The sequence below is a fragment of the Arvicola amphibius genome, chromosome 11 (assembly GCF_903992535.2).
Source record: "Arvicola amphibius chromosome 11, mArvAmp1.2, whole genome shotgun sequence".
Classification (NCBI taxonomy): Eukaryota; Metazoa; Chordata; class Mammalia; order Rodentia; family Cricetidae; genus Arvicola; species Arvicola amphibius.
Genome location: NC_052057.2, coordinates 38,698,899 through 38,720,696, shown reverse-complemented (window position 1 = coordinate 38,720,696; position 21,798 = coordinate 38,698,899). Strand labels below are relative to the sequence as shown.

Genomic DNA, 21,798 nt, shown 5'->3' with positions numbered 1-21,798 from the left:
AGCTGCATCTTTTCTGCCATACCGTTTGGTTAAGATGTCTTTAGTGATCTTTGCTTATTATTCTATTGTCTGTGTTTTTTTGTGTTTGTTACTTGTTTTTCATTATAAAAAGAATTAGAATAGCTCCATGGTTTCTTCGGATTAACTGTTTAGTCTCTATATTAAGAATCAGTTTTTTTCTCAACAAGGGGCAAGTACACAGTTTAACAAATTTGGTAAAAATAACTTGTTCTAATTTATAGAAGAAAAAATAGACTATAAAATATTAGTCTCTCAAAATGATGAGGCAGTGTGTGAGAACGATTTTCTTGCTTTTTTCTTATAGATGTTGCCCAACTGGAACAAGAGCAAAGCCTGCGTTAGATGAGTGGTCGTTAGCATTGCCATAAGTTGGTGTCCAGTAGTAATGCCTTTTAAGGCCATTGGAGACCTCTGCAAGGTAGACACGTCCATCCACCACATATGGCTCCACATCTGTACTGTCTGGCTTTAGCCGGCCACTCTCCATCAAATCTGAATATGCCTAGGATTTTCAGAAAACTGTCATTAGTAATATCATTTATTCAGTTTACAGTGGTTGTGTAAACACGTAATCAATTTAGATGTGCTGTTTTGTAGATTAAAATAAAATATTCTTTGCTGGGCGGTGGTAGTGCACACCTTTAATTCCAGCCCTCAGGAGGCAGAGGCAGGAGGATCTCTGTGAGTTCAAGACCAGCCTAGTTTACAGAGTGAGTTCCTGGACAGGCTTCAAAGCTACAGAGAAACCCTGTATCAAAAAAACAAAAAATAATAAATAAATAAAATATTCTTAATAACATTGCTGAATTTCAGTATTATTCCTGATATAAGTAAATTGTATTATTTATACATAATGAAAGTATAATGTTATAAAACAGATTTCTCAGTTATATATAAGTATATAAGTTCTTTTTTTTTTTTTTGTTTTGTTTTGTTTTGTTTTTTCGAGACAGGGTTTCCCTGTAGTTTCTAGAGCCTGTCCTGGAACTAGCTCTTGTAGACCAGGCTGGCCTCGAACTCAGAGATCCGCCTGCCTCTGCCTCCCGAGTGCTGGGATTAAAAGCGTGTGCCACCACCGCCCGGCAAATCTATGTATGTCTCTCTTTTTTTTCTTTCTTTTTTTTTTCTTTTTTTTTTTCTTTTTTTGGTTTTTCGAGACAGGGTTTCTCTGTAGCTTTGGAGCCTGTCCTGGAACTAGCTCTTGTAGACCAGGCTGGCCTCGAACTCACAGAGATCCGCCTGCCTCTGCCTCCCGAGTGCTGGGATTAAAGGCGTGCGCCACCACCGCCCGGCAAATCTATGTATGTCTCTCTTTTTTTTCTTTCTTTTTTTTTTCTTTTTTTTTTTCTTTTTTTGGTTTTTCGAGACAGGGTTTCTCTGTAGCTTTGGAGCCTGTCCTGGAACTAGCTCTTGTAGACCAGGCTGGCCTCGAACTCACAGAGATCCGCCTGCCTCTGCCTCCCGAGTGCTGGGATTAAAGGCGTGCGCCACCACTGCCCGGCTTCCTTTTCTTTCAAATGAGAGATTTTTGTCACTATGCTTTCTGTCTCTAAAGGAGCATGATTCTCAGCAGCTCATGGAACTTTTTCCAAAGCTGACCACATACTCGAACACAATATGAGCCTCAACAGATATGAAAAAATTTGAAATACCATCCTGTGTCCTGCCAGACCACTATGAATTACTGCTATATCAACAACAATAGAAAGTTTGCAAATTCATGGAAACTGAATAACTTGCTACTGAATGAAAAGTAGGTCAAGATAGAAATCAAGAAGGAAATTAAAAACTTTTTAGAATTGAATGAAATGAAAACACACCATACCCAAACCTATGGAACACAATGAAGAAGAGGTTATAAGAGGCAAGTTCATAGCACTAAATGCCTACATCAAAAAAATTGGAGAAATATTATTAGTAATTTAACAGCACACCTGAAGGCTCTAGAACAAAAAGAAAAAAAATAGCATTCAAAAGGACTAGGTGGCAGGAAATAGACTCAGGGTTGAAATCAATAAAAGAGAAACAACCAACACAAAGAATCAATGAGACAAAGAATTGGTTCTTTAAGAAAATCAGTAAGACTGACAAACCCTTGTCTAAATTAATTAAAAGGTGGAGAGGAGATCCAAAGTAATAAAATTAGAGATGAAAAGATACTGATCCCAAGGAAATTTAGAGAATCATAAGGACACACTTTAAATATCTGTGCACCAGTAAATTGGAAAATTTAAAAGAAGCAGATAAATTCCTTCATATGTACCATATACCAAAGTTAAATCAAGATCAATTTAAACAGACCTATAGCCCCTAGTAAAACAGAAGCAGTAATTAAGTCTCCTAAGCTGGACCTGGAGAGATGGCTCAGCAGTTAAGAGCACTGGCTGCTCTTCTAGATGTTCTGAGTTCAATTCTCAGCACATGCACAGCAGCTCACAACCGTCTGTAACTGCGGTCCCACGGTAACCAGGGTCCTCTCCCAGTGTGCATACATGCAGACAAAACAACCTTAAACACAAAATACATAAACCAGTCTTTTTTAAAAAAAAAAAAAATGTCCCCTAGCAACAACAACAACAAAGCCCAGGGCCAGATGGATTCAGCACAGACTTCTACCAGACTTTCAAGGAAGAATTAATGCCAATACTCTGTCTCACTAAATAGAAGGGCCACTGTCTAATCCTTTTCTACAAGGACACATTTACCCTGATACCTAAACCACACAAAGAACCAACAAAGAGCACAAAGTCCACCCGTCAAGATCAAGCAGGTGCCATTCCAGAAACGCAGGGATGGTTCGCGTAGGGAAGGAGTGTGAAGGACTTGGGGTTCACACGCAGGACACTAAGCGCGACACCAACACCGCTTCTGCAGTGCCCTACTCCTTACGTTGTCACAGGAGGGACTTTGCTGCATCAAATCAGGTGTAATTTCCGTTCTCATTTGGAGAACCGGAAACTGTGACTCATTGATCCTTAATACCTGTACAGAGCATCTGCTCTCTTTCCGAGCAGTGACTTTGTTAGGGTTTAAGTTACAAATTGCCCAAAGTATAGTGTGACGCCATTCTTTGCAACCACTTATAAAAGGAACTTATAGGTATTGGAGAGTCCAACAAAAGTCCGAATTGAAAACACTTACCACACATGTAGCTTCATCGAATTTATTCCCCCAAATGTAGATATGCGATAATACAGGGTTTGTTTTCATTGACCGTGAAAGCGCAACAAGCCCTTCGCCTTCTATCTTGTTGCTGACTACGGACAATCTGTAGAAAGGAAACAGTCAGGAATTCTGAAAGCCCACGAAGAATCTTAAGTAAGCATCAGCACTTACTAAATCCATTTTGTTAACAGGTTTTAATGTGGTCATCCAAATATTGGCTGTTTAGGTCCTTTAATCCAGGGAACCCATTTTCTATTAAATGTGTCATGGACCCAGGAATGGTCCCAACATTTTGAAATTAGCCTGACGCCCCACCCCCTTCATTAAGATTTATTTATGCATTTGGGTGCTTTGCATGTATGGCTGTACACCAGAAGAGGGCACCAGATCTCATAGATGGTTGTGAGTCACCCTGTTGCTGGGAACTGAACTCAGGACCTTAAGTCAGTGCTCTTGACCACTAAGTCATCTCTTCAACCCCTATTTGGTAAATGTTTGACTACATTGATACATTACATATGTAAGTATCGTGTTAAATGCTTATGAATTTTTTTGTTAGAGTTCAGGACAGATAAGAGTTTTGGGGGCTGGAGAGATGGCTTAGCTCAGAGCATTTGCAGCTCCTGAAAGGACGGAGGCTCTGTTCCCAGCATCTGCCTCGGGCAGCTGGCACCAGGTCTGACTCCAGGTCCGGGGCTGTGATTCCCTCTTCCGGCCTCTGTGGGCACATTCGGTGCATGTGAGTACACATATGCATAAATAAAAGGAGAAATAAAGATTTTTTCTCATGAGTTTGAATACACAATTACCCTACTAGATTCACCCAATTTTTAAAAGATACTTCTTAGAATTTTTACTTATTTTGATTAAATAAAAAAGCCATACTAACGCTTTAAGACTCCTGTTGTGGGAAGTTAGAGTTTCACTGAGGTACTTTGCACCTGTGTTTTCTATTCTGTTAAAAGAAAGATCTATTACTTCCAGGGTAGTATTGATTTTCAGTACATCGGCCAAATACACCATTCCATCACGAGTTATTTTATTGCTGGGGAAGGAAGCATATTTAGCAATATTTTAAAAAACACAAAGTATTATTCTTATATTCATAAGATACTTGACACCATATAGTAAGCTTTTTATTTTCTGTTTGCTGAGCTTCGGAAAATAAAAATTCCCCATGAGGGGCCAGAGAAATGGCTCAAAGGTTAAGAGCACTGACTGCTCTTTCAGAGGTCCTGAGTTCAATTCCCTGAAACCACATGGTGGCTCACAACCATCTATAATGAGGTCTGGCGCCCTCTTCTAGCGGGCAGCCACGCACACAGGCAGACCACTGTATATATGATTGATAAATAAATAAATAAATAAATGAATCTTTAAAAGAATTAAGAATCCCAAAATTTAAAAAAATCTCCATGAGGGCTGGAGAGATGGCTCAGCCGTTAAAGGCTAGGCTCACAACCAAAAATATAAGAGTTCGGTTCCCAGCACCCACGGCTGTCTCTCCAGCCACTAAAAGAAAAAAAAAAGAAAAAAGAAAAAAATCTCCATGAAATAATGTTCCCACCTATCTAGCAATCAAGTTATCACAGATATATTACAGTATAAGCTAACCTAATATATCCTACAGTCTACAATAAAAGTTCACCAACAGTTATGATTGATAGTCACTGAAAACAGTGTCTAACATGTATGAACATTTGTGTAGAGTATCCCCAAGACTGAATCTTTGCATTATCATGGAAAGTAACGCTTACCAGCTGACATCAAGGTAGCGTAGGCTGCTGTTCAGAGTCAATGCATTGCACAGCTGCTGCATGCCAATATTTTTCATGCCATGTTTACACATGTGCAGTTCAACAAGGAAGCGATTTTCTTTCAACATGTGGCCCATGTGAACTGTAGACTCTTCCTAAAAATAGGTAAGATCTTTTCTGAGTTTGAAATATTACTTTTCCATCTCAAGAGCATATATATTCTTGAAGTTAGGCAGAATTTTGTTTTGTTTCTTGGTATAGGGTGTCATTATATGGCTAGGGCTGGTCTCAGCCTTTTGTCTCTGTTGCCCAGCCTCCTGAGGACTGGTGGTTACAGGTGTATGCCACCACATCTGGCCTTAAATTAGCTTGTTAAAAATATTACATTAAAAGCAAAACTAGGCCGGGCGGTGGTGGTGCACGCCTTTAATCCCAGCACTCAGGAAGCAGAAGCAGGCAGATCTCTGTGAGTTCGAGGTCAGCCTAGTCTACAAAGTGAATTCTAGGACAGTTAGGGCTACACAGAGAAACCCTGTCTCCAAAACCAAACCAGCAGCAAAACACAAAGAAAAAAAAACTAGGAAGGTTGAGCAGTGGTGGTTCACACCTTTAGTACCAGCACTTGGGAGGCAGAGGCAGGCGGATCTCTGTGAGTTCAAGGCCAGCCTGGTCTACAGAGTGAGTTCCAGAAAAGCCAGGGCTACATGGAGAAACCCTGTCTCAAAAAACAAAACGAAACGAAAATTCTATTAAGACTCTTAGTTTAGTGCTAGAGATATGGCTCACTGGGTAATAAGGACCTGAGTTCAAATTCCCAGTATTCATATAGAAGCCAGGCATGACCATATATATTCCTGAAACCTCATTGTTGGCTGATAAAGATAGGCAGATCATGGGAGCTCATGTCCAAACAGTGAGCTTTGTTCAGTGAGGGGCCCTGTCTGGAGGCAATAATGCAGACAGTAAATTAAGAAGACCTCTGGCATTCTCCTCGGACATCTGTACACACCCTCACAGGCACACACAGTCACATACCACAGACACACATACACACAACAAAAAACAGTCTGCCATATTTGCATTTGACATCTTTTTTTTAAAAAAAAAAAACCATCTACTGCCTCAAATCATATCGTGTGTGTGTGTGTTTGCGTGTGTTCGTGTGTGTATTTGTGTGTGTGTGTGCCTAAGGGTAGCACAGGGAGTGGACCAGGCCTCACGGTGTAGCCTGGGCTGGCCTGGGAACTCATCATCCTACCTCGACCTCCCAAGAGTACTGGGATTGTGACTTGTACCACTATGTGTAGGTTCCAAATGAAATGTGTAGCTTCTTTTTTTTTTTAAGATTTATTTATTTATTTATTTATTTATTAATTATATACAGTGTTCTGCCTGCATGTGTACCTACACCCTACACCCCAGAAGAGGGCATCAGATCTCATTACAGATGGAATTGAACTCAGGTCCTCTGGAAGAACAGCCAGTGCTCTTAACCTCTGAGCCATCTCTCCAGCCCAAAATGTGTACCTTCTTAGATAAGTAGCAGGAACTTGTAAAAGGTAGTAACTAAGTGACGGAAAAAGAGGATGGGTAATTTGGTTACAGTGACAATAATAGTTATTTTTAGAGGAAAACCAACAAAGCAATCTGTGTATCTTGTTTGTTTAAACCTTCCCCGTTCCCGTAGTATTTCCCTGTTCTTTGTTACCGATCATCATCTTGATGGCTCAAGACCCAGATATTTCTCAATCTTATTCTGTTTTGAGACCCTCAGCTCTGCTGCCTGCCTTCCATCCTTTTATAGTGATTTTAAGTTATGGAATAGGTCTGTTCATTTCTAAAGTTTACAGTCTAGATGTCACTAGGCGAAAGGCATGCACGTGCACATATATTTCCTCCTCAGGGATAATCAACACCAGATAATTTTAAGTTTTTATCCAAAGCAAACATAAGCTGGCCAAAGCAATTTTGTTAAGAAGTCCCTGTAACATACTTTGTGACCAAGTCATAGTATTTTCCTCATCTTTTTTAAAAAATTGTTTAGATTTATTTATGTGAGTGCATGCTTTGCTGCTTGTGTCTGTGCACCATGAGTGTGTCTGGGGCTTGCAGGAGCCATACATGAAAAGCAGCACTTTAAAATGTGCTAAATTCTCAGTGATAGAAAGGGGGAACAATGGTACAGGTAATTTTAAATTACGGATGATACTTTGAAAGTTCAAGATTTATTTGAACAGTGGCCCGTAAGTGCATTGTTTGAACCAGATAAAATGCTCCAGGCCTTTCTTTTGTCCTCTGTTGAGACCTGTAAAAGAATGGGTTCTTACCGTTTTTGTTTTGTTTTGTTTTTATTAAGCTATATACTTTCCTCCATTCCCTTTCTTTCTACTCCCCTTCCCTTCTACCCTCTTCCAAGGTCCCCATGCTCCCAATTTATTCAGGAGATCTTGTCTTTTTCTACTTCCCATACACATTAGATCCATGTATGTCTCTATTAGAGTCCTCATTGTTGTCTAGGTTCTCTGGGATTGTGAATTGTAGGCTGGTTTTCTTTGCTTTATGGGTTCTTATTCTTTGTGAATTTTTCATTTTACCAGAGGGGGTAAGCATGCGTGTGCGTGCACATGTCACAGTGCGCATGTGGAGGTCAGAGGACAACAGACAGGAATCAGTTCTGTTCTTCCACCCTGACCTTGAACTCAGGTCGTCAGGTTTGGCAGCAGGAACTTTTTAGTCCCTGAAACAGCTTACCAATCCAAGTTCTTATTTCCTTAAGGAGAAGAATCCCACCCAAAAGGATATGGGAAAAGGCAGCCACACTGACATCTTTCTCCAACAAGAGCCTTAATCTATAGACGGGATCAAGTTCAGACTTGCCAAACTATACATGCACTTGCGTTGAGTTCCAAGACGTAGTGGTTCAGCCATATCAGTACAGCAAATGATTAAACAGTGGACGCTGGGCTTCCAACCTGGGCTTTACGCATACATACTTTCTTTCACCTAACGTCATACACAGGTTTACACAGAACCTAAGTTTCACAAGCTTGCTGCGTAAGTACCAGCAGCTAAATACTTGCAAGTCACCAAGAAGTGACAGAATTTTCCTTTAATACTTTTACAAGTGTTAAAGTTCTAAGAATGCAGTGTATTCATGCAGCATAAACCCCACTGGACCTTAGTCCGGTGCACAATGTCGTCATTTTGAATACTGACCTGTTCTCCATACAGTATAGGTCGGTTCAGGTTTATCGCCTTGATTACTTGGTTCTGGGTCAGCACTGTAGTAAATGCTATCACACTCTGCAGCCCCTAAAACAGGCAAATCGATCGAGGAAGTTGACAGTGTATCAATCTCCTTGCATCACAATCGCAAGCTAATTATCTGAGTTCTGATTAAATGGTTTGTACAAAAGTTAAAACATCCCTTCTCAGAACTGAGTTGTTGCCATATTCCTCCACCCTGCCCTAGAGCCTGCTGTATGCATGTGTTTGTGTGTGTGTGTGGGGGGGGGTCCTAACATTTCAGTGCCCGTTTCCTAGGTGTGACCCTGGGCTTGCCGCTAAGTCCTTTAGGCTCCCCACAGATGAAGAGACAGACCCGTGGACCGCAGCTAAGTCTCATATGTGTACATCCTGTGCAGGCATTTTTTTTTTTTTTTACGTTCTTACAGGTGCATTATGTGAGTGGAACTGGGCAGGTTCCACTCACTTTTTATAGCTCCTGCAGGTCTCTCCAACTCTCTCACTGGAGGGCCTGCCCTCTCTCACCTTTGTGATGGACAACCACACACACACACACACACACACAGCCTGTTTTGCTGGTAAATAGCTTTCTCTCACCGCCTCTCATCCGGATGGCCAATAGTCTGAACACCTGCCCCCGGAAGAAGCCTCTGATCAGCTCATCGCTGAATATCTGCTACTCCTGCCCAAGCGCCCCTTGCCACAAACGCGGACGGCTGCAGCAGCTCTCCTGGTGGCCCACTGGCTTCTCCTTGCTGCCCTCCACTTTCCTCAGAGAAACTGTGTCAGATTATGTCCCTCAGCTTTAAGCCTGCCCAGGATTCGCATTTATGTCAACGTCCCATCCTCTGCCCCCACAACCTTAACTCTGCTCACCCACCCACCTCCCTCGTGACCGCTCATAGCTTGATAAGGGAGGAGTTTAGTACGGTTTTGCTGCTTAATCAATACCACCCTGTTCATTTGGGTTTTATTTACTGCAGTACTGAGGACCGAGCCTAAGCTCTTATGCATGCTATTTGTGGACTCAAACTCAGCCCTTTTTAATTTTTTTTTTTTTTTATTTTGAGACAAGGCCTGGTGAAGCTGTCCAAACTGGTCTTGAATTTATTCTGCAACCCCAGGCTTCCTGACTCCTAAGTCTTACATCCTCAGGTTTCAGACATCCATCTCACCAAACAAAATTACCTCCTCCCCAGCATCGGAGCAGCTGGTGTCCTTTCCAGTACTTTCCTCCGTTGACTGACATTTCTCCCGAGTGAACCACAAAGCCTCACGAGGGCAGAGACTATCTCAGATTCACGGAGGTAACCTTTTAGTATCTCAAGTGACTGGTGTGTAAAGGGTGACCCTCGATTCACTGCTTCCCAGAAGTGTACTGGCTACATTTGCCTTTAAAAACATCCTTCCACTCAGGAGGCAGAGGCAGGCGGATCTCTGTGAGTTCTAGGCCAACCTGGCCTACAAGAGCTAGTTCCAGGACAGGCTCTGAAGCTATGCTAATGTGGCATTAATCATACAACAGTTTTAAAAGTCTCAAGATTTGAAAGCATGATCAAAGAAAGTGTGATTTAGAATTTGAAGGCATGCAAAAAGTGCAGGTCTTATTATCTGGTGGATGAAGCCTCCAGAGCAGCTTTTAGCACCAATGCAGCTTTCACAGGACAGTGTACTCATGGTGAAATATTTTCTGTCAGAAGGAATTTATGTTAATACCATGAAGTGGTATTTGTTGAATGTAAAAGAGCCTGTCTCTTTCTGTAAGTCACATACAGGTTAAGATGAGTTATGCTTAGAGGTTAGACATCTCTTTATTATGCTAGTTATTATCCAATACTGTGTTTACTGTAATATGATTTTTAAAACTTTTTTTATGTACAAGTGTCTTGCCTACATGTATGTGTGTGCATCATGAATATGTAGTGTCAGTGAGGCCAGAGGAGGCACCAGATCCCCTAGAATTGGAGTTAGAGATGGTTGTGAGCTGCCACATGGGTGCTTGGAACAGTCCTCTGTAAGAGCAGTAAACTTCTAAGCCCTGGGCCATCTCTACAGTCCCTGTAATCTGATTAACAGTCCACACCACCATGTGAATAGAAAGCCACATTTCCCACAGGGTAGAGTAACCATGGATAAATATCTTGTCAGGGTAGCAGTACAGTTCCAGCACTTGGGAGACAGGGGCAGGAGAACTGAGTTCAAGCTGGCTTGGGCTACATGGTGAGCCCTTTGCTCCGGTACAAGCCAGAAGAAACCCATCCTCTAGCTTCATGCGCTGTTCCCCTGGGGGAAGAGCCCACGCACGAACTGGCTCACCAGGTCACAGTCACCCAGGTCCAGCTTCTCCAGGGATGAGTTAATCTGCAGCATGGCAGCAAAAAACATGCCGCCCGCATTTTCAATCTTATTTCCAGTCATTCTCAAGTATTTGAGAGTTTTGTTTTTCTGGGGGAAAAAAAAAAACAATCAAAACTTAGTTGCTTAAATTTGAATCCACAAAATTCTCAATTAAATGAGTGAGGAAGTCGTATTACTATTTGCAAATTCATTTTTATAGAGAAAGAATAAGATATATTCTGAAAAAGTAATATCTAATACTCATATCTAATACTCATAATAGCTGAGTATTTTTTTAAAAGATGACCAAGCATCAAACACCCAGGAAATGGGAGATTTTAATGAGCTTTCATGGAAACTCTGCAGGTCTGCTTCATAAGAAAAGCGTATTCCCGAGCTGAAATTTCCTAGTGTTCAGTGCATTGCCTTCAGTCACCAGGCTGTGCAGCTAGCACTCTAACTAGTTCCCGAACACTTCCTGTCGTCCCTTGAAAGCTGCCCTGTATCCAGCTGTCCTTCCCCAAGCCCCACATTACTCGTGTGTGTGTGTGTGTGTGTGTGTGTGTGTGTGTGTGTGTATGTGTCTATGTTTATGTCTGTGTGTGTGTATATCTCTGTGTGTGCATGTATCTGTGTGGATGTGCATGTGTCTGTGTGTCTGTGTGTGTCTGTGTGTGTGTTTGTGTGTGTGTCTGGGTATCTGTGTGTGTGTGTCTGTGTGTGTACGTCTCTCTGTGTATGTCTGTGTGTGTGTATGTGTGTGTATGTGTCTATGTGTGTGCATCTGTGTGTGTATGTGTCTGTGTGTCTGTGTGTATGTATGTCTGTCTCTGTGTGTCTGTATATCTGTGTGTGTGCATGTGTCTGTGTGTGTCTGTGTGTGAGTTTGTGTGTGTGTCTGGGTATCTGTGTGTGTGTGTCTGTGTCTCTGTGTATGTCTCTCTGTGTATGTGTCTGTGTGTGTTTGTGTGTGTATGTCTCTCTGTGTGTCTGTGTGTGTGTCTCCGTGTGTATGTGCCTGTGTGTGTCTGTGTGTGTGTGCGTGTGTCTGTGTGTCTGTGTGTGTTGAGGATCGAAACCAGTGCCTCACATGTGCCAGGCCAGTCGTTCTCAACTTGTGAGTCGAGACCCCAGGGGGTAAAAGACCCTTTCACAGGGTTCATATATCAGATATCCTGCATACCTGATGTTTACATTGTGATTTGGCAACAAAATAACTTTATGGTTGGGGTCACCACGCCATGGAGTATTATTAAAGGGTCACAGCACTAGGAAGGTTGAGAACTGCTGTTTGGCAAATATTGAGATAGATCCCCAACTCCCATTTTTATATTATGTGCATGGGTGTTTGCCTGCATGTATGTACTTGCACCACGTATGTGCCTGGTGCTCATGGAGACCAATAGAGGATGTTGTATCCCGTGGAACTAGAGTTAAAGTTAGTTATGAGTTGCTATGTTGGTGCTGGGAACAGAATCCAGGTTTCATGAAAAAGCAGCGAATGCAGGCAAAATAAAATAAAAACAAATAAATCTTAAAAGCAAAAAGCCAACTGTTGTCTGAAAGTAGCTCACCTTGTTAGGAATGGCACAAGACTGAATATACTCTAAGAAGCAAGTACACACTGAAAATAATGTCGGAAACAGTGGCCCTCGTGCCAAACTTAGAAGACAGAAGACCCCACATAAAGGGAACACTCCACCAAGAAGATACAGTGAGTCAAATATATTGTATAACAAACACTACTGGACATAAAGTGGAAGGCCCAGATACATTGAGCTCTAGGCTCAGAAAACCTATCTCAGAAAATAAGGTGGCCAGTGATAGAGGAAGACATAACATCAACCTCTGGCCTTACACACACACACACACACACACACACACACACACACAGCAAGAACAACCCAAATCCAAAAGTGATGAAGTGGACACTAAGAGGATAATCCATAAACTCCGCTAAACAAAAAGTCGATTCTTTGAAAAGAGGAGCAAACTCTTAGCCAGACTAACGAGAAGAGAGAGAACACTCTATGACGCTAGTGATGGAAAAGGTTTGTTACGACAAGATGAAAGCTAAGATTCTTAAGGAATATGCTGAAAGCATATTCCAACAAATTGGAAAGTCTGGGGGAAAAAATGAATGTTCCTAGGCACATGGGAACCACCAAAATTAAATCCAGAGGCTGTAAGTAAGGAAAGGATCCACATGGTCTCACGCCATACACGGAAAGTCTTAAGTGGTCCACCCCCAAAAGCTGTTCAAACTGATAAGTCCAGGGAGAGCAAAATGCAAGACTTACCTAAAATCAATTCTATTTCTATATTCTAGAAATGAATGACCCCAAGTAATGTTAAGAAAATAATTCCTGGGAGCATGGGGACCATGGGAGAGGGCTGAAGGGGAGGGGAGAAAAAGAGGAAGGAGCAGAGAAAAATATATAGCTCAATAAAACCAATAAAAAATTTAAAAAATAATAAAAAACTAAAAAAATAGAAAAGAAAAGAATTCCAAGCCAAGTGTGGTAATAAGCACCCTTAATCCCAGCACTCAGGCAGCAGAGGCAGGCATATTTCTGCATTTGAGACCAGCTTAGTTTATATAGTTCTATGGTGTAGGAGGTCCTTCTGTCTATGTGTTGCTTTCATTGGCTAATAACGGAACTGCTTTGGGCCTATAGCAGAGCTGTAGGGGAACAGAGCGAGGCAGAGAAAACTAAACTGACTGCTGGGAGGAAGAAGTGGGGAGTAAAAGACAGACACTGTGGAGCCGCCAGAGTCAGACACTGCCACATGGTGATATACAGATTAATAGAAATGACTTAAATTAATATAAGAGTTAGCCAATAAGAAGCTAGAGCTAACAGGCCAAGCAGTGCTTTAAATAATACAGTTCCTGTATGATTATTTTGGGGCTAAGCTAGCAGGGCAGCTAGGAACCAAACAAGCAGTTCCTTGCAACAGTTCTAGGCCACCCAAGGCTACATAGTGAGACCCTTTTAAAAAATGAAATTGTTCCATTTTAGTAGAATCAAACACATAAAATATAATGGATATAGTTAACAAAACAAGGACAAGACTTGCATACTGAAGGATGTAAACCACTATATATTTCAAAGGAGATAAAGAGCCAAGGAGTCAGAATATCTCATGTTCATGGACTGGAATAGTTAGCATTGTTAAACTGACAGGATTCCCCAAACTATCTACAGACCTAACTAATCAAAACCCTAGCTGCTTTTCTTCTTGAAATTGACAAAGTGCTCTTAAAATTTGTATGGAAATGCAACTGACCCAGAAGAATCAATACAATCTTGAAAAATTATTACAGATATATGACTCCTATCTTCATTTTAAAAAGCTATAATTTAGAATCAAGATAGCATGGTATTAGAGTGGAGACAGACAGTGGATTCTCAAAGTCTGAGAGTACTATAGAAACAAGCCTCACATTGATGCTCAACCATTTTTCAAATTTATTTTTTATTTGTTGCGATTATGTTATAATTATATTGATTCCCCTTCTTGCTCTCTTTCCCAAATGTTTTGAAAAAGATGCCAAGACAATTAAATGGGAGAAGGAATAGTTTTTAATGTGTGTCTGTGAGCTAACAAAATATTCACATATAAAGAATAAAGTTAGACTCCTACTGCTCACTATATACAAAAATTAAGTCATGATGGGTGAATGAAAGAAAACTCTAAGAATCAAACAAACATGTAAATCCTTGCAACTTTTGGTTAGCCAAAGCTGCTTTAGATAGAACACTTAGATTAAGGCATAATAATCCTACCAATTAAATAAATGTAAGCTTTGTTGAGACGAAATGTTTTGTTTAAAAGAGCATCAAGAAAGTGAGGGAAAATATTATCAATCATAAACCTGATGGGTTTTTAATCTAGAATATATAAAGAACACTTACAACTCCAAACAACTGCCAGCCAGTTACAGGGTGCACTGCTGTAGTCTGTGTGCTCAGACACCTGAAGCCAAAGGATGACTTGGGCAGAGGTTCAAGATTAACCTGAGCAAAATGGTGATAGCATCTCAAAATGGACAAAGTCCAAGCTCTGAAAGGCGGCAAATGATTTGAACAAAAGTTCCTCCCAAGGAAGAACACATGAGAACCATGGGAAGATGTTAAGTCCATCAGTAACTGGGGGCCCTCCTCACACATACTCAGATGGTTAAAAGGTACGACTACTTTGGAAAACAGTTAGGCAGTTCCTCAATATATTTTACAGAACTATCACATGGCCCAGCAATTCCACCCCTAGGGATATACCTTCTGTGGGATATTTGTACACTGTGTGAAAACGTGTTGTTGTGATTGGTGTAACAGGAAGCTGAACGGCCAATAGGTAGGCAGAAGAGAATAGGTGGGACTTCCAGGCAGAGAGAGAACTCTGGGAAAAAGAAAGGTGGCATTTTGCCAGCAAACTCACAAGCCCTGTTTCCCTGTCCTCATTCCTTTTTCTTTCCTTTTTATATTTAATTTTTTGTATTTTATAGTTTGGCCTGTGTACATGTCTGTGCAGCAGTTGTGTGCCTGAGGCCCACAGAGACCACAAGAGGATGTTGGTTCCCTGGAACTGGAGTTAGAGGCAGTTGTGGGTGCTGTGAACTAAGCCTGGTTCCTCTGGAAGAACAAGTGTTCTTAACTTCTGAGCCATCTCCATCATTATCATCGTGTGTGTGCGTGTGCATGTGCGTGCGTGCATGCATGCGTGCGTGCGTGCGTGCGTGCGTGCGTGCGTGCGTGTGTGTGGTGTGGAAAGCAGAGAACAACTTTTCCAGACTTGGTTTTCTCCTTCACCATGGATTCCAGAGAATAAGCTCGGGTCATCCAGCTTGCATGCAAGCACTTTTACTCACTGAGCCATCTCAGTGTCTGATGGGGAACCTCCTTCAGCCAATGGCCTTTGAGAGGCTGGACCAGGTTGGGTGTGGCCTTGGGTACCAAAAAGGCATGGCCTGCCCACTCCCCCGTCCCCCCACACCTGGATGCTGGTTTCCATTACTGTTTCCCCCTTGTGATCTGTGAGTTCTCCTTTAAATAAAGAACATCTTATTATACCCTATTCAGAGCTAGTGTGGGGTTCCTTTATTCACGTTCCCCTTCATCTGGCCCATTCCTCTTCAAATGTCCACATTTCCACCCGCACCCTGGGCTTTCAAACTCTCAACACATGGCTCACTAAACCCCATTTACACCTGCTCATGATAACAAGTGCTTCTACATTCCTTCCCCAAACTAGTTCTAAAGACCTACAGCCTACAGAGGTTTGCTCCAGTACCACTCTCTCAGTGGCAGTTTCCTGTATCGCTTACTCTCTTTTTGCTGTGACTGAATACCTGCCAAGAAGCAACTTGAAGGAAGAAAAGGTGATTTCTCATTCACGGATCGGGAAACAAAGCCTACCATGATGGGGAAGGCATGGCAGGAGGGACGAAAGGTGACTGGGTCAGTGTACTGCAGTCAGGGGTCAAAGAGAAACAGTGCATTCCTTTAGAGACAAAGTCTTACCTATGTAGCCTGGACTAGCCAGAAACTTGGTCACCTTCCTGCTTCTTCCTTCCAAGTTCTGATGTTACAAGGTTGTACCAACATAACCCAGTAAAGCTGTTTAGTATTTTTAAAAAAGATTTATTTACTTATTATGTGTTCTGTCTGTATGTCTTCTGCAGGCCAGAAGAGGGCACCATATCTCATTAAGGATGATTATGAGCCACCATATGTTGCTGGGAATTGAACTCAGGATCTCTGGAAGAGCAGCCAATGCTCTTAACTGTTGAGCCATCTCTCCAACCTGTTTAGTAATTTTTAATGAGTCTAAAGCTCTTAAGTAAGAGCCACACTTTTATAAACTGAACTACACTAAAACTATATATTTAAGGAGCTAAAGAACGGTCTCCACGCTTAAGGGCTATCACTGCTCTTACAAAAGACCTGGGTTTGGTTCCCAGCACTCACATGATGGTAACAGTCACCTGCCATTCCAGTTCCAGGAGATCGAATGCCCTCTTCTGACCTCTGCAGGCACCGTATACACATATATGCAGGCTCATACACATAAAAAATAAAATAAATAAATTTTTAGGACTGGTGAGATGGCTCATCAGGTTAAAAAAAAAAAAAAGCTCTTCCACCGGACTCAGGTTCGATTCCCAGCACCCACAGGCATCTCACAACCATATGTAACTCTAGTTCCTGGGGATCTGACTTCCTCTTCTGGCTTCTGCAAGTACTAGGAATGCATGTGGCGCATAGACATGTATGCAGGCAAAACACCCATACAGAGACATACATATACACACATGCTCACACGCACGCATACACACATGACTGCACACGCATGCACACAGTCACAAACCTCCACCTGAAACTGAAATAACATAAGCTCACATTAACTTTGGTTATGCTGTTTCTAAACGACAATCAAATACAACTCTGCGGTATATAAATGCTTACATGGAGTGCTTTAGCAATCAGTTCTCCACCTTCAGGTCCAATATCATTAAACATAAGGTTTAAGTAAGTGATACGTGGGTGTTTCTATAAGAAGAAGAGAAAGGAGCTATTACATTTTTATTACTGGAAATCAATTAATCTATGCGCACACAATTTATTGAATTAAAAGTATCTCCATATAAAATCTAACAGAATTCCAACAAAGGCAATCACCATTTAAGGAGAAAAGCAAAAGGAAGTCACTCTCATCTTTCAAACACTGCATTATTAAAAGGAAAAGACTCAGTTTAGTTTCCCCAACAACTGAACATATGGACATCTTTGAGTATTTAACCAGGGTGTACAAACAGATTTGCAAAAGACAACTCAGAAGTTCCAGGCATCAGCTCTTCTGAGCCCAAACACAAGTGGACTTCCATGCATCCCGAGAGTTAGACATATAGCTGAGACTTAGGGTCCTTATGTTTCCATGCTTAGTGTTTGCCTGGGTACCACTGTCTATATGGTTTTCTCTCAGCAGAATGGCGGATGAGGCTATTTGGTGGCAATGTAATACCTGAAGCAGTTTTGCAGCGTAGTAGGCACCGACATCACCTATGAGGTTATACTTCACATCTAGACCTGAAACACACGGGTGAACAGAAACCTGTGTTCCTTATAAAGAATGCTTCAAATCAGGAAAATGAAAAGCAGACGCTGTTCATTCTTAAGCAAACGTACCGGTAATACATGACTGGTTACTTAAAACTTTGGAAAGAAGCCAAAAATCTTCACCTGTCATTCTTTGTGTTGGGACTAAGCGGTTATTACCAGCAATATTTACTGTGATTCCTTCTTCTGGTCTGCCAAAATAAAAAAGACAGAGAAAGTATAGACAATGTTGACAATGAGACAAGAGTTTAAAACCCTTCACATGAGAAAAGTAGTATCTCAGAAAGTCAGAAATCAGTTTAACATAGCTAAATTCCCCATCATTTAATTTCTCTCATACACCCCACTGTCCAGCTTTTTATTTCTCTTGTAATAAAACATCCCCACAAAAAGAAACTTAAGAGCCAGGCTCTGTTGGTGAACACTTTTTTTTGGCTTTTCAAAACAGGGTTTCTCTATGTAGCCCTGGTTCTCCGGTCTGGCATCTAACTCACAGGCTCCTGCCACTGCATCCTGAGAGCTGGGGTTAAAGGTTTGTGCTGCCACTGCCCCAGCTGGTGCACTTAATCCAGCACTCCAAAGGCAGAGGTTGGCAGATCTCTGTGATTTGGGGGTCAGCCTTTTCTATAGAGCAAGTTCCAGGACATCTAGAGCTACAAAGAGAAACCCTTACTCAAAACAAAACGAAACAAACAAAGAAACAAAAAAATGAAAGAAGTGGGAGCCAGATAAAGAAATTTAAGGGAGAATATGTTGGTTTCAGCATTTGATTCCAAGTCATCTACCCTTGAAGAGAATTTGTAGTGGAAGGGGCATTAAGCAGCTGGTTACATCATACCCACAGTCAAGAGCAGACAGAAGCCAGAGGTGGCGCATTTGTTTTTAATCCCAGCATTAGGGAGGCAGAGGCAGGTAGATCTCTGAGAGTTTGGGGCTAGCCTAGTCTACAGAGGGAGTTCCAGGACAACCAGGACTACACATAAAAACCTTGTCTCACACCCCCCCCCCCCGCAAATAGAGAAGACAAACAAACAAATGCTTCTCAATTGTTTCATGTGTTCAGCTTGGTTTCCCCAGGTTTATCTGTAATGGTTTAAAAACAAAAAGGCGCTGTAGGTCTCCAAGTGGCGCCAGTGGGCAGGGGAGCAGCAAGTCCCAGGCAGGGAGCCCCTGAGTGGCCAGAAGCCGCTTGGTGGATGAGAGACAGATGGATAGGCACACCATGCAGTGAGGTTGGATATTTATTTAGTGGGTTATGGAAGGAAAGGGGAGAGGGAAAGAGAAGGGGGACAAGGAAAGAAACGGTGGGTGGGGGGAGTAGCCATAGCAGCAGCTACTTCTTTTTGAGAGAGGAAAGAAAAGGGGTTCTGGCTGCAGGCAGAAAGGAAGATCTGTAAGCCTTGGCAGTGGACAGGGAAGGGAGTGGGTAGGGCTTGTCTCTTAAAGGGACAGGGCAGACCATTACATTATCCAGTTCAGGACCCTGTCTAAGACATGACGCTGTGCACAGTGGGCTGCGTCCACCCATGGTAATTAACTTATTAAGAGAATGCTCTATAGATGCGGGTATAGGCTAACCAAATGTAGAAAATTCCTCATTGTTCCCACGTGATCCTCTACTGTGTCAAGTTGACAAAGCTAAGCATCAAACCCACTTAAGATTGAACATTCCAAAGAAACTTTAGGTTTCTGCTGTGATAAATACCACTATGGAATCAATTTGGGAAGGAAAGGGTTTATTTCATTGTATAACTCTTGGGTCATACTCCGATATTGAGGGAAGTCAGGCAGAAACTCAAGGCAGGGACCTGGAGACAGCAACTGAAGCAGAGCTGCCGAGGGATGCTTACTCGCTTGCTCCTTAGGACTTGCTCAGCCAGCCTTCTCAAGACCACATGCCCAGGGCTGGCTCCGCCCACAGTGGGCTGAGCCCTTCTACAATTGACTATTAATCAAGAAAGTCCCCCCCCCCTTTGGTACAGGCAATCTGGTGGGGGCATTTTTCTCAATGGTGGCATCTCTTTCCAGGTAAATCTAATGTGTTAAGTTGACAAAACAAAACAGAAACAAGAGCATCAACTGGAACAAAGGATATGCCTGAATTCTCCCTGCCACAGGAACCAAGATAACTACGGGGGCTCTGGCTTGAGGGCTGCTGGTGCAGTGCTCTCCCGAACGTCAGATATCGCACCTGGGACTTCAAAGTGCCACACGTCTACCTAGGTCCCTAAATCAAAAGCTACGTCTACGTTACCAAGCCATCTTCAGATGGGAATAAAGCCACTCACAGACAGGAGGGTCAGTGAGTACTTTTGACTATTAACAGCTGAATATTTATCTTCCTTACCCCTTTTTAATTTCTTCATCCAGTTTTTCGAGTATACCCAGTATGAAAGGGTTAGCTTTCCGTATGTTTTCTGAACAAAACTGACAGTACAGTTCCTGGAGGGAATCCATAGACCCAGGAGCTCTGGAAACACAAATAATGCTTCATCATCACGGATAAATTAGGAGGCTCTAGAAACTACAGGGAAACCCTGTCTCGAAAAACCAAAAAAAAAAAAAAAAATTATCCCCAAAGTTTCAACAACTAAGTTTCTTTCAAAGGAATGTGTGTGTGTGTGTGTGGTGTGTGTGTGTGTAGTGAGGGTGAGGAAGAAAGAGAGAGCTTAGGATGGAGGGAGGGGTCCAAACAGGCTATAAATCCACCAGAGAGGGTGGAAAGACTGTGGTTACGGGGGAGGGGCAGACTATGCACGTGGGGGGTGGGGTGGGGAGGGAGAAGACTGTGACTATCTGAGGCAGGTGGGCAGACTGTGTACCAGACCAGGGGGTATTGTGGTTATCTGAAAGAGGGGGGCAGACTATGCACCAGAGGCGGGGAGACTATGGTGTCTGAAAGGAGGTATGGGCAAATTATGGCTCCAGTTAGAACCCTAGCTGAAAAGGAGCGCGGGGGTGGGGTGGGGGGGAACTCTACCATGAGTTGCTCCTAGCGAGGAGAAAGAGAAGCCAGAGCAGGGCTCCCTCTCACTGAACTACTTTCCTCAGGCTACTAACTTCTTGAGATGGAATTACCAGCGCTTCTGGTGACTGCTCCTACCAGAGCCAGGAAGCAGAGCCAGGAGTTGAATCTCTAAGCTGGACCTTTGAGAAGGCAGCAGCTGCACCCTTGGAAAACAAACAGCCTTATTCTCCCCCTGCGGGGAACCGGATGCGAGCAGTCGGGCGGTCAGCCCCGCCCAGTCCTGCTCCATCAGGCTCCACCGCTGAAGGCTGAAGACGCAGTGTCAGGACCTCTCCCTTTGTCATCTTATTTCCCTTATTATCCTTTCTTCAGCCAACCCCCAACACACGCTTTAAAACAAACATCCCAAGCCAAAGTGGTGGCAGGAGCTCTGATTTCTGTGGGTGCCAGGCAAACGCTCATTGAGTACATCCCTAATCTTACGCTTTATTTGTTAAATTCATGGATGCAGACATACTCAAAGTGCATGCGGAAGTATGGTATGCATGAATAAAAATATCACGATGAAACCCCTTCTTCTATAAGCTAACTTAAAAATAAAAAAAATAGATGAAGAAATTAAAATAAAAGAAAATGTGGGTGGTCTAGAAGTGGGAACCCAGAAACCTCTCAGGAGCCTCCTGCTTGTCTGGGATGGTTTCTTGGGGCTTCCACATACTCGGGGCGCAGAAGAGACCACACCACCTTCCCCAGACCCTAAAAGCAAAGCCACATATACTACTCTGCTACCCTCCTCACAAAGTCAGGAGGATCGGTGGCGGTCGAGGGCACCCCAGAGTTCTGCCTGTACCTGGGGCTTCTTGCAGGTGGGATCCGCCGCCCTTTGTTTGGCCTGGAGCTACAGGGCCGGGTTCCTCTTACCCAGCTCGCCCTGCCGGTCTGGACCCCTGTAGAGTAAGGTTGCGGCTGGACTTTCTCAACCGGCTCCTGCCAGGCCAGCAACCCGAGTTGCTCCCATGGCAACCACAGAGCTTCCTGCAGAAGGAAGGGGGAAGAGGCGGGGCCACAGTTGAGAGGGCGGGGCACACTGTTATCGGTAGACTGTGATCACTCACCTTAAATTTACCCACTCTGGATTACAGACACTGAGGGAGAGCTTGGAGGGCTGGGAGCCTACCCTGCT

The 21,798-nt window shown here is 42.8% G+C and overlaps 1 protein-coding gene across 1 annotated transcript; it reads right to left on the bottom strand.

Moving 5' to 3' along the window:
- Positions 1 to 319: 319 nt before the first annotated feature.
- On the bottom strand, positions 320 to 20,104 carry Lrrc34 (leucine rich repeat containing 34). Its single transcript, XM_038348137.1, has 10 exons — positions 19,995 to 20,104; positions 17,717 to 17,838; positions 17,553 to 17,617; positions 16,997 to 17,080; positions 10,506 to 10,634; positions 8,160 to 8,255; positions 4,944 to 5,098; positions 4,076 to 4,231; positions 3,163 to 3,289; positions 320 to 523 (listed from the first exon to the last, which is right to left on the bottom strand). Exons 1-10 carry the CDS (start codon positions 20,102 to 20,104, stop codon positions 320 to 322), a joined length of 1,248 nt encoding a protein of 415 aa, XP_038204065.1.
- Between the last annotated feature and the right edge of the window lie 1,694 nt (positions 20,105 to 21,798).

Bases quoted from the DNA above. Each gene is read 5' to 3' on its own strand.
- Lrrc34 (XM_038348137.1), bottom strand. From the start codon at position 20,104: ATGGATTCCCTCCAGGAACTGTACTGTCAGTTTTGTTCAGAAAACATA. The intron at 17,618-17,716 runs GTACGTTTGCTT...CGTGTGTTTCAG, and splicing joins TAACCAGTCATGTATTACCG to GTCTAGATGTGAAGTATAAC. The intron at 10,635-16,996 runs GTAAGCATTTAT...TTTTTCCCCCAG, and splicing joins TGATTGCTAAAGCACTCCAT to AAAAACAAAACTCTCAAATA.